The following is a 12,698-nucleotide window of genomic DNA, read 5'->3' as shown; positions in this document are numbered from 1 at the left end:
GGGGGTCTTAAGTCTTCAAACTCTGGCGTGTACTTTACACGCTAGGACATCTCAGTGAGGACTAGCCACACTGCCGCAGCCAGCGCCTGCGCGAGTGCCTGTACCGGACACTGCCCCACACTTTCTTCAAAGCACTACCGCATTTTCTAACTATAATGGGTGCTATTATTTGATGAATGTCCATCTCCGCTAGACTGTAAGTGCTATGAGGATACTCCAGTATTCTTAGCTCAGGGCCAGAGCACTCATTAGATGCCAAATAAACATTTACTAGTTGATTGAGGGAGGGTGGGGGATGGTTGTTGCAGAGACAATTACCTGCATTGCGGGCCGGCCTTTTTTTTTTTTTTTTTAAAGATTTTTATTGGGGAAGGGGAACAGGACTTTAACCGGGAACAGTGTGTACTTCCAGGACTTTTTTTTCAAGTCAACTTGTTGTCCTTTCAATCTTAGTTGTGGAGGGCACAGCTCAGCTTCAGGTCCAGTTTCCCGTTGCTAGTTGCAGGGGGCAGAGCCCACCATCCTTTGCGGGAGTCGAACTGGCAACTGGCAACCTTGTGGTTGAGAGGCCACTGGCCCATGTGGGAATCGAACCAGCAGCCTTCGGCATTAGAAGCACGGAGCTCCAACCACCTGAGCCACCGGGCCGAGGGCTGGTCTTTTAATGATATTACTAAAGCACCTCAGGGAGCGAAGCAGAGTTCATGGAGATGTTTTCTGGCAAGCACAGCACAAAAACAAGTTCAAGAGAGGCAAAGGTGCCAGCCAAAGTGCTTAGCAATGGACCCCAAACTGGCCAGGGAAGACCTCAAGGCCAATAAATGTTAATCCGACAGGGAACAGGAGGTAGGATGGAATAAAAGGATTGGTAAAATGTCTTTGTTAAGAGGAAGGACATAGAAATATACAGTGTAGGTCTGAGGGAGCTGGAAGGACAGGAGGCTGTGGGTAGAGAACGGATATACTCGCATAAATTTAAAAAAGCAGGGGCATGTTAGATTATAATGAAAGTGAAGGTCACTAGAGTGGAGGAGCTAAGATACTACCGTGTTTGCCCGAAAATAAGACCTAGCTGGACAAGTAGTGACTCTAAAGTCTTTTGGAGCAAAAGTTAATATGATAAATTATGTTATATTTATTATATATTATATTATATTATAATATATTATATTATATCATATCATATTATACCCAGTCTTATAGTATAGTAAAATAAGACTGGGTCTTATATTCATTTTTGCTCCAAAAGACGCATCTGAGCTGATTGTCCGACTAGGTCTTATTTTCAGGGAAACACGGTAGAAGTCAAGGGTATTAGTCACCCTGTTGCACATGATTAACTCCTTGACTGAATGTCTTTTTAAGATTTTAAGTTCCACAAAGACAGACAATCCATTGTGTTCCACGTAGTCCAATGTGGACTACATCGCAAATGCTTAGGATTCGGGGAATGTAAGACAGTTGAAAGTCAAAGGTCAAACATTACACTCATGTAAGAAAGTGGAAATGGTCACAGCAAAATAATGAAGTAAGTAAGATGTCAGTGAAGGACTCCAATTGATTTGTTCAATGATTATTCATGCAGTTTCACTAACAGTATTAAGAATGCTGATTAAGGGTTAATCTTTAAGATTGGTAGACAAAATCCCAGTGGGGGAATGGTGGGGGTAAGGAAGGAGTGGAAATATTTTCCAGACTTTACTTTTGTCCATGAAACAAAGTAATGGCCAACAGAGCATTCAGAAGCTTTATTACAGCCAAATATCCCTTATTTTACGTAAGATATAGGTCCTCATATCTTGGTTATAAACATTTTTTACAATGGCCTCTATTACATACTTTGGGACAATTTTTTATTTAAAAGAACTCTAAGATTACCCTTTCAATTAAGAAAAAAACGAAAACTTCATGTTTTACATACGAAAGTGGTATGCTTTTAAGTGGACACATGGTTGTTTAGAATATATATATATAACCACATATACCAGGTGTGTCAAAAAAGTGTATACAAGTGGACACTTTGGTCAGCGTTGCTCAAGCAGTAGTTCGCCGTAATCAGAAATGTCTGGACGCTGATGGTAACCACTTTGAGCACCTCTTGTAATTGCTGAAGTCAAACGTGACTTGTATTCATCTTTTGTTATCGGTATATATTGAGTATTACAATTTTAATACAGTTTTCCTTCCTTAAGATGTGTATACTTTTTTTTGGCACCCTCTGTATATACTATATATACTATAGTATACGTGTATATATATTGTATATAATTATACTTTTACTTATCCGTAGCCTATTTTCTGCATTTGTTTCTATTTCTCATTTCTCATACCCAATCCAATTTTGAGAAAAGAGTCACTTCCCCCCCCCATAATTTCTCCACTGAGGGATTCTGATTGTCAGAAACAATAGCCCTAATCTCGAGCCTAGGAAGATAAAGATGTAAAGTATGCTTAAATCCTCTGCCCAGAACACTGCTCTGTTCCTATCTTTTCAGCTTTTCTTATCAAGACTTCAGAGACTGCCCTGGAGTTGGGCTAATAACCAAGAGGGGACAAAGTTACAACAGGGCTGTTGTCAGTTAACTGCACAAAGCACTATCCTATACAAGTCTGTCCCACCCTACCACACCCCACAGCTATCATAGTAAAATGTGAAAAAGGAAGGAATCATGCAAGTAATTACAGCAGCTGGCACTGAAATCACTGACTCATAATAGCCATACATTCTGCCACAGTTCCCGTAGCTTCCTATAAGTTAAGTCCATTAATCACTTTCCGCTTCCTTGCTGGCTCAATTCGGTCTTGTCTTCTTTGTCCCAAAGATCTGGAGAAGTCTGTGGGCCAACACAGATCAAAGCCAATGGATCCAATGAATTCATGCACACACCTATTAATATTTATAGTTCTAAGTACTTGGGGGTTCTTCAGTGAGCAAAACAGATATGACCCCTGCTCTTATGAAGCACACATTCTAAAGTACAGAACCTACAATACGTTTAAGTCTCTTTAAAAGCATACTAACTAGATGACAATTATTATAATAAGTACTTGCTTTTTAAAAAATTCCTCTTAATAACTTCTCATACTAATACACAAAATAGCCATTTCCTCTAATTCCAACCAACCAAAAACTTACATAACGACAGATTTTTTCCTACTGTTTTGTACTTTCTGAGGGAAAGAGACATATGTGAGGAAAGCTAAAAGGGATTTATTTATTTGATAAAAATCCCAGATCCCACAACAGCGTCATTTTAGGCCTGGCCAAGTCTTCTACAACTACCTATAATTCTACATGCAAGATACACATGTGTGTCTTTTAACACATACACATATATACACATACATATACATGTCTTACACGCAGAACTATACATATATATCCATATATATATATATACATATATATATATTTTATATTTTTTAAATTTTTATCCAACCAACACTGCTTCCTAAGTAGAGTGGAATCTATGAAATGAGACCTTTGTTTCTTCTAGAAACCTTGTTGGATTCTGATATAGGAAGGTGGACCTGGAGTGAACTTTAGCCCCTTAAGCAGGGAAAAGTTAAATGGCTCTGCATAATAAAATTTAAAAAGATTTGGATTCAGGGCGGGGGGTGGGGTAGGAGGGTCAATCAGAAAGGAGAGAAAGAAGAGAAGGAGACGGGCAGAGAACCAACCAGGTTATATGAGCCTGGACTTCCCCTGTGACGGTGGCCAAAATGCATTTTAAAGATAGAGATGCCCAATATTCGGCATCAACATTCCTGGCACTGCTGCCACATAAACCTCTCCTCTGCCTCCCTTTCTCCAAAATTTCTGTAAAGTTTACCACACACACAAAAGCGCCAGGTGAACTGTTTTCTTTTCTAGTCCTTCCCTAGCTCCTGTTGGACACATCTGGCCAACAACTTCATCAAAGACATCTCAACCACCCATTAGGACCTCACTGGGTTGGTCCAAAACTAATTATCTTCCCTTCCCCACTCCTACCAGCAATTGTTTTTAACTGCTCAGTCTCATATCTTCTAACATTCCATCAAAGGAATGTTATTAATGTCGTCATCACTAAAGGGAACAACTAATATTTATTGAGCACTTGTAACGTGCTCTGTACCCTGCCAAGGGTATTATGTGCCTGCTTTCGTTTGATCATCAAACCCTACTAGACAGATACTGTGATCATTTTGTAAACATTAGGAAGCCAAAGCTCAGTCAGGATAGCAATTCTAAGGGTAAGTGATGGAATCCGACCCCTGATCTGACTCCACAGCAAGCTTAACTAACACACACCAATGCCTCCAGTCAAAAACCTGGAATCATTCGTCTCTCATTAATCATATCTAGTCACTTACCTAATTATACTCCTGAATGCCACATCATTTCTACTTCCACTGCTTTCACACAGAATAACAACTCGTATCTACCAAGTCCTCACTATATGCCAGACACTATTCTAAGCAAAAACATCTTTTTCTAAGTTTTATTCCCCAAACCCTATGTAATGAACAACCTAAGGGAAAAAAAGGTTACCTAGTGAGTGATAGAACCAGATTCAAACTCAAATAAGGTGAACTGAGAAGCCTGAACACTTAACCCTTACACCTTACAGTATGACAGCTCCTACTTTGTCTCCCTACCTCCCAAATGGACCCCCACCATCCTCCAGACTGCTGCAGATATCTTTCTGGAACACAAATGTTATCGTGCCATTCTCCTGATTAAAATGAGCTCAGTATCACTGGCTGAATAAAGTCCAATTTTCTTAATTTGGCATTACAAAATCCTTCATGCTTCTGGTTAAGTCAGTTCAATAAATATTTGAGTGTCTACTGTAAGCAAGGCAAAGTGCTAGGTAAGTGCTCAGAAGTGGATAACACAGCAGCCCTTGACTATGACCCCAACCCCAGACACTGTACTTCAGCCAGAGTAACTATAATCTCATAATGCAACACCCTCCGTGCCAGTCCCCTACATTTTGCCAGAATGCACCTGGCAAAATCCCATACCAATTTGAGACGTTGGTGCCTGTGTGAGGCCTTTTCTAACAACTCCAAGCAGACACGCTCCCTCTCTTAAGTTGCCACTGCACTTTGTTCAAATTACTTTCAAGTAGCCATAGCCAGTGGAACAGAGGTATGGATGGATCAGCTTCCAGTGGGGCTGTGACAACTCAGGGGAAGAGCTGACTGCTGCCAGAATGCCTGGCACGCAGTCGGCTCTCTACCATTTGCTGAATGAATTAAGAATGAAAAATGTCTAACCTGATGAGAAAAGGAGAGGAACAAGATACAGAATTAGGAATGTTAACACACAGGTGGCCAAATTAAAAGCAGTGTTATTCTATCTTGGTTCCGATTTGCCCTACATTTTATCCTTATGGGAAAACTCACATGTGTAACTTGGACAAACTAAAAAGGCAAAACTTTGTTATTCGTGGCTCAACAAAGCTTTGATAAGCCAAAAAGGATATCAGATCAAAGCCCATTTTCCAAAGAGGTGTGGAGATGGGAATCAAATCTATCAAAGTAAATAAAATTGATCTACTGAGATCCAACTTCATCAGTACTGTGTCACAAGACACCGTAAGAAAAATAAAAAAACCTGCCCTGGGATGAAGGCTAATTTACAAATATGAGGTATGATCAAAAGATACGGTGAATATTTAAATCAAGAAAATTTATTATAGTAAAAGACACATTGCCATTAATTCCCCTCAAAATACTCCCCCTCACTTCAAACACACTTATCCCATCATTCTTGCCACGTTCTGGAAGTCCTCTTTCATGAGTATCTTTATTTCATCCTCCATCATGACAACGCTCTGTCACACTTCGCTTCTGGTACACGGCAATTTCTATCAAATAAACACATTACAATGTGTCCTCATCCACCTTATTCCCCGGATCTGGCATCATGCGACCTCTGGCTCTTCACCAAAGTCAAAATGACCCTGAAAGGTAAACGTTTTGAATCAATTCAGGACAACGACGAGGCAGCCACAACAGCGCAACTAAAGACACTTACAAAAGAGGACTTCCCAAACTGCTTCAGAAAGCGGAAAAAAACGATGGGACGAGCGTGTTCAAAGAGACGGGGATTGCTGGCAATCTGTCTTTCACTAATTTTTTTTTCAATGTAAACATTCACCATATATTTTGATCACACCTGGTAGGTACTCCTGCTGCAAGAATGGAAAGTTCTTACAGTGAAGACAGTTCCCATAAAGCGGAGCTCACAACTGTCTCTTGCACTGCCACTGCTTTTCGCTCAACTTGGTGTCTGGTTCCTGTGATTTAAAAACATCTATACAGTTAAGCCCGTGTGGGAGTGTACGGTAGCTCCTGGCAGGTACAGACGTCTTGATTCCTAGCCTTCCATGGAAAACTGGACTAGCAGAGAAAAACACTACACAGAGCCAACGTCCTTCGCCTAAAACATGACATAAAGCTTCGCAAAGCGAGTGATGTATTTCCTGAATGGTGCTTTGTGTGCAACTGCTTCCAACTCAAGCTCCATATTTTAAATCCCCATCCCCCCCTAAAAGTCAAATCTCTCTCCCACCCTCGCTAGCCTAAAGGGAAAGGTGAGATTTACAGGCAACAGTTGGCTGGCATGGAGGGTACGATCTCTCCCCATTCCTTTCCAGGCGAACGAGATGCAACGTAAGGCAGCTACTCCCAGTCTCAGGACAACATACACACAGGGAATAAAAACAACTCATCCCCACCTCTCCCTTCCCTAACACAAAGTCAAACGACGCAAAGATCAGCCACACCGCCGCCAGAACCACCAAATGGTAACAGTCGGGGGCCGCCCGCCTCCCCCAGGCGCCTGCCGGGCGGCGAGCACTGGCGCAGGGCAGCGGGTCCCTCGCTCCCGGACGAGCGCGGCCAGCCCACCACACCCGGGTGCACGTTCCCCCGCAGCCCCAACAAGCGGGCAGGAGAGGCGCAGAGGAAGGCTGCGGCGCCGCTCCCGCCGCCTCCCGGGCTCGACGCGGCCCCACACCCCACCGACGCCCGCACCTGAGGCGGCTGCCCGGGACCCGGCGGGAAGGCGCGGAGCGAGGCGGGCCAGGCAAAGTTACTCACTGGGAAAGAGAAGCTGCCCCAGGCGCGCAGCGGCTCCCGGCGCCGCAGCCCAGCGCTAGCTCCGCTCTCCGCGGCCCGCTGAGGGAGCCCGGAGAGGCGGCCTCGGCTCCGCCGGGAATCGCCGCCGCCGCCGCGGATTTCCTGGCAAGAAGCAAACTCTGGCCAAGACTTCACTTCTCAACCGCCCCTGCTGCCTTCCCGGGGGCGAGCGCCAGGGCCCAGGCCGCCCAACCCGACATGCACCTGGACCAATCGGCGGCGGCACAGGGCGGGGAGGGGGCGTGTCAGAGAGCGGCTCCGCCTATCCGAGGGCTCAGGGGGCGGGCCTGGCCGGGACCGTCATTCCCGGGTTAGAGTGAGCCCACTCCGCCCCGCGCCACCTGCCCTCCCCCACCGGCTCTCCGCTGGGCTCGCCAGCTAGCCCCGCCGAAGACGGGCTCCAGAAGTGTCTCTGGGCTCTCCGCTGACAGCCGCCAAGAGCGTGGAACAGCCGGGAGAGGCAGTGAACATCTAGGGGCATAGGGGGAGAACAGGTGGCAGGAAAGCAGAAATGTAGGTGTGCTGGGCGAGAAGACAGCTGGGGTAGGGTGGTAGGGACGGGGTTGACCAGGGTGAGGGGAACTGGGAAGCAAGGAAGGGAGAAAGGGTTATTAGCGAAGAATACCCGTGGGGACCGAGAGAGGAGAGGTCGAAGGAAGAAGGGGGCGGAGAGCGAGTCTGGGTGGAAAGGTTGCGGAGGCGGGGGCAGGGACAACAAAGGTGCGAGGGAAGTTTCGCAGGTGAGTAGGTGGAAGAAGCCAAAAGGGCAAAGGGAAAAGGAAGTCCAAATCGAGGGAGGACGTACTCTGTGGGTAGAAAAGATCCTAGGAAAGGATGGGAAGGAAAAGTTTCCTTCCAAACTCTCACTCCTCTGGCAAAAGATCGACAAACGTTTGTCGTTTGACCCAGCTGAGATGTGCAAAGCTCCCCGATGAGACAAATACCGTCTTAAACCCATCCTATTATGTTGTGAAATTCAAGGTGTATTGATCAACTACAGTTTCAGCCTGTCCCATAAAATCCCCCGAGGGTTGGGGTCCCGCCTGGCAATAGCATCGTCCCCCTTGGGCCTAGCAGCAAGCCAAGAGGTCCAGTTACGGCCCTAAGAAGGGTGATTTGGAGAGGAAGGTAGGCCCCGCCCCCTTCGCCACCACCTGGGTGAGGTCAAGTGCCAAGAGCTGAGCTCAGGCGCCCACAGGCCCGCCTGGGCCTCGGGGTGGGGCGGGAGCCCGACCCCACGTCTGCCCGCTAGCTCCGCGGGCCGACTTGCTCCCCGAGTGCCAGGTGAGCCGCTCAGGCCTCGCCACAGCCGTCCGCGCGCAGGGGGCGGGGCTTGTGGGCGGAGGCTCCGAGCGGAGGCTCCACGCCCCGCCCAGTGGACGGGCCTTGCGGCGCCGCCGTGGCTCCTCCTCCCTCCTTCCGTCCTCGGCTCCTTCCGTCGGTAGTCCCTTCCTTCCTGCTTCACTCGCACGTTTCGCGGTATGGGGCAGAGCCTCTCGTCCGCCAGCACCACCTGAGGATCCCGGAAACTGCCCCAGCGATGGAAGAGGACCAGGAACTGGAGAGGTAACGGCCGAGGAGGCGGGCGGGCGGGCGTGCGGGAGGAGCGGGCCGCGCCCTGCACCGGAGCCGGCAGCCGAGAGGCCCGCGGCCGGCCGGGGCCGCAGCCTCCGCGATCGGGCCTGGCATCGAGGGCCTGACTGGGAGGGCAGGGACGATCGGGAAGTGAGCGCCTGGGCGGAAGAGGGGGCCCCGGTTGGGAAAAGAGGGGAGAAGAGAAGGATGTGTTTGAATGGGGACGCTCAGGACACTAGATACCAAGGAGGGAAGATTAGTGGTGAGACCAGAGTTAAGTCTCCAAACTGCCCATCCCCGAATTAGAACAGCAAGAGTAAATCAAGCGCGTGTAAAATCACGCGCCAGGCCACTGTCCCCGAGTCATGGTATTGGTGTGTGTAGTCAGGCCCAAGTCCCTCCTCTGCAGACTGCTAACTAATAAAGCTGCTCCGTGCGCTGAGTTCTCTTCCTGCCTCCTGCTTGATTGCCTCTTCTCAGTCCGTTCTAGTTTTCTTAGCTCCTGCAAAACGGAAGCTGTAGTTGGGCCTGCACGTGATCAGCTGTAGTCTCTATTTTTATAATCTGTGTTTTTCTACGCCTTTCAACTCCCTTTTCATCCTCTAGCAGTGCCATCCTATTCTAATTCTCTCCTTTCTTTGGATTCTACCAAAAGAACATTTTAGCAAACATTGAAGTTTGTGTTAGGAGGAGGTTCCCCCGTAGCCATGTGGACTGTCAAATGGAATAGGGCGAAACTGGAGGCAATAAATTAAACGTTTATTGATAGAATATGTGGAGGCAGGAAAATAAGGGGCTAATGCTAATAGTTCTATGTAATTGGAAGTGCATTAGAAGTGTTGCAGTGGTGAAATAGTAAATGAAGCTAGTTACGAAACCATGCTCAGTATGATCTCATTTTTATAAAAAATATGTGTGTAGAAAAATATCTGGATTGAAGACCTCAATGGCTGAAGGCGAGAGGAAGACAGCCCTGGAAATGGTCCAGGCAGCTGGAACAGATAGACACTGTGTGACATTTGTTTTGCACGAGGAGGACCACACCCTAGGAAATTCTCTTCGTTACATGATCATGAAGAACCCGGAAGTGGAATTTTGTGGTTACACTACAACCCATCCTTCAGAGAGCAAAATTAATTTACGCATTCAGACTCGAGGTGGTCTTCCAGCTGTTGAACCATTTCAGAGAGGCCTGAATGAGCTCATGAATGTCTGCCAACATGTGCTTGACAAGTTTGAGGCAAGCATAAAGGAGTATAAGGACCAGAAAGCGTGCAGAAATGAATCCACATTCTAGTCCCTTATTCATACTATGCAGGGAGTAACGTCTTCTATGTCGTGAGCTTGCAAAACCCAGAAGTAGAAGTTTGTGATTACAACATGGTCTGTCCTTCAGAAAGTTTGATTCTAGCTATTAACCGATTTCAGCTGTTGGAATCCCCACAAGAATCTTTGTATTCTAATAAATTCCCTCTTTAAACTAATTTGAGTGGTTTCTGTTCCTTGGTCCTCATGGTTGATTGTTTTAGGGATTTTTATTTTTAATTTTTAATTGAGTCAGCATTGAAAGTGAGGAAATTGAGAAAGTCAGGGACCTAGACAAGCACTCTTATCAAGGGAAGTAAAAGGAATATTCATTCATGGCTATGATTGGGGAAAAGGAGAGATGCAATAGAGTATGACTCCAGATAGACTGTGGTTTAAAAATAAGGAAAGAAAGAAATGGGGGGAGGGAGGATTTGGTGGATGCCTTTTAGTAATTAATGAGAGAATTCATCCTTTGCTATGATTGGTAGATGGGATAAGGGTGGGAATACTTGAAACAAATTGTCAGAATTCTGGTTTCATTTGAGAATTTTAGGTAGTATCAGGCTCCATCTTTGTGATATTATTTATAGGCTAGATACCAGTTTACTGCTCTAATTTCAAGACACTAATAAAATACTTAGTCAGAAATGAGCTAAGTAGGTCAAGAAAGTTTAATGATATTCTAGTGGTAGATAACTAGGATGTCTAGATAACATTTTCAGTCCTTAGGTAGCTATCTAAATATAGCTCAGGGTTTCATAGGAAGCAATATTTGAGAGAAAGTAAGGACGAGAAGGAAAATTCCATTTGGGGAAAATGATTTTTTTGGGAAAACTTAAAATACTGAATCTTTACATCTAAGTGAAATTAAATGAATCACATCTAACAGCTGTTCTGTTTACCTCTTCAACCTTGTCTCATACGTATCCTGCCCCAAATTGACTCTTAATTCATCCTAAATATCTGTCAAACTTTGAACCTGAGTACTGCACCCCCCAGTGCTCTGATTTGGGCCTTTGTTTATGCTAGTTCCTCTTTCTGAATCACTTATTTTCACCAAAGTCTAAGAACTTACATGTTAGACCTGACCCCTCCTAGTTTGGGTACTTGTATGTGCTTTCATTATACTCTGTTTCCTGGTCTTGTATTTACTATGAGATTATTGGTGTGTTTCTGTTGCCGGCCCACTATACTAACTTGCAGCACAATGCCTGATAGGTAGCGAGTGGATCATTAGTAAATACCAGATTAATCCATGTAGGTAATTGTGGCGTGTAGCCTCTTATTCACTCACATCAGACCTCTCCTGCTGGCCTGCCACAGAGCCTGCATGTTGTATACTCAGTCAACTGCTTTAGATAAATATATTCTGTATTGAGTAACTGGTATATACCAGGTCCTGGGATAGGTATGCTAGTAGATGAGACACAGGTCTTATTCTCATGAAGCATACATTATAATAAGAGTGAAAAAATTTAAAGTTGTATTTCTGTGGGGGGGGAAATAGAGTCAAGATAGAAAACATGAAAGGGGAATCTGCTTTAGGTATGGAAGTCAGGGATGATCTTCCAGAGATTACAGGAAGAGAAAGAGCTAGCTGTGCAAAAAAGGGAAAAAAAACATTCTGGGGGAATAGTATGGGCAAAGATCCTGAAGCAGAAAACTGGTGGTTTGAGGAATTAAATGGATAGATTTACATATCTGTGGCATGGTAAGCCTATCGGAGTAAGTGAGAAGAGCTTGGATGGTAAGAAGGTGGATTTTAAGTGCAATGGGAATGACACGTGAATACTTTGCTTACAGTGTTGGAAAATGAATTGTGAGGTCAGAGTAGAAGCAGAGAAATATACGAGTTGAAGTGGCCCAGAGGGACCGTAAGCTAGTGATAGAGAAAAGATGTGGATTTAAGATATATTTTTGAACCGAATTTGTATACAACTGGTAGACCTCAGGAACTGGAAGTGGAAGGTGGAGCACTTCTAAAGGCAGATGAGTGAAAGGAAAACTGAGGCTAAGGCAGGCAGTATAACCAGGAATCATGTACACATGGAAGGAATCTTTGCATAGTCTACAGGAATTCGAGGGAAAGCTGAATTGGTCTATAAAAGGGTGAGGGAGAAAAATGTGAATAGTATTTATTCATATAAACAAAATAACTTGATCATTATCTCTGATAGCATTTCAGTCTTCAAGGTCAGAAATTCTGTCTAGCTGTAAAGTACTATGCCTCTTAAGAACCAGTTATTAAATAAAATGATTACATACCAAAGATATTTAATAATACCTTGAGTGCTTACCTAGCACTTTGCATTTTCAAAGCACTGTACAAACGAATTATAAATTGCATATAGCTGTAACATCTAATATTCTAATTAGTTGGTATAACAACAGGTGCCTGCAAAATCTCTGTTAGGATGAAAAGGTATCTATGTAAAAAGTCCATTCAGTATCATTTTGACCCAAAAAGTCAAAATTTTACCCCAAGAGTCATTTCCTTGTATCTCAGGAAATAGGAAAGCATGTCAAATTCTATGGCCCACTGATCCCATCCTTGTTGTTTCCCTTAAACATGTTAAGATTGTAGATAATCTCCAGATCACTAGATAAAAGTCATCATTTTTGGTTAGCATCATTTTAGAGTCAGAGCCTGACTAATCTCCCTCCAACTGAGCTCCTAGGAA

The 12,698-nt window shown here is 44.8% G+C and overlaps 3 protein-coding genes across 7 annotated transcripts in view; 2 read left to right on the top strand and 1 right to left on the bottom strand.

Annotated features, from left to right (window-relative positions):
* Positions 1–7,301, bottom strand: part of LNX2 (ligand of numb-protein X 2) — a 65,258-nt gene extending 57,957 nt beyond the window's left edge. Inside the window, exon 1 of one of the 4 annotated variants that reach the window (XM_081045734.1) lies at positions 7,096–7,301. The gene's annotated coding sequence lies outside the window, so the exon portion shown is untranslated. Of the gene's footprint in view, positions 1–7,029 lie in introns of all 4 variants that reach the window. The other 3 variants (XM_081045733.1, XM_081045730.1, XM_081045731.1) reach the window with 3 other exon arrangements.
* Positions 7,302–8,565: 1,264 nt separating this feature from the next.
* Positions 8,566–12,698, top strand: part of LOC308496991 (protein POLR1D) — a 39,906-nt gene continuing 35,773 nt past the window's right edge. Inside the window, exon 1 of one of the 2 annotated variants that reach the window (XM_081046892.1) lies at positions 8,566–8,700. In XM_081046892.1, the coding sequence (XP_080903018.1) occupies positions 8,675–8,700 (26 nt within the window). In that variant the 5' untranslated portion in view covers positions 8,566–8,674. The remainder of the gene's footprint in view (positions 8,701–12,698) is intronic. The other variant, XM_081046893.1, reaches the window with a different exon arrangement.
* On the top strand, positions 8,578–11,614 carry LOC308496992 (DNA-directed RNA polymerases I and III subunit RPAC2). The gene is made up of 2 exons (XM_081046894.1): positions 8,578–8,700; positions 9,631–11,614. Exons 1-2 carry the CDS (start codon positions 8,675–8,677, stop codon positions 10,004–10,006), a joined length of 402 nt encoding a protein of 133 aa, XP_080903020.1. The 5' UTR covers positions 8,578–8,674; the 3' UTR covers positions 10,007–11,614.

This window comes from Rhinolophus hipposideros, assembly GCF_964194185.1.
Source record: "Rhinolophus hipposideros genome assembly, chromosome: 4".
Lineage (NCBI taxonomy): Eukaryota > Metazoa > Chordata > Mammalia > Chiroptera > Rhinolophidae > Rhinolophus > Rhinolophus hipposideros.
This window is presented reverse-complemented; position numbering and strand designations above follow the sequence as displayed.

Coding starts and splice junctions, on each gene's coding strand:
- LOC308496992 (XM_081046894.1), top strand. CDS start 8,675: ATGGAAGAGGACCAGGAACTGGAGAG. Junction 8,701..9,630: donor GAGGACCAGGAACTGGAGAG/GTAACGGCCGAG, acceptor ATATGTGTGTAG/AAAAATATCTGGATTGAAGA.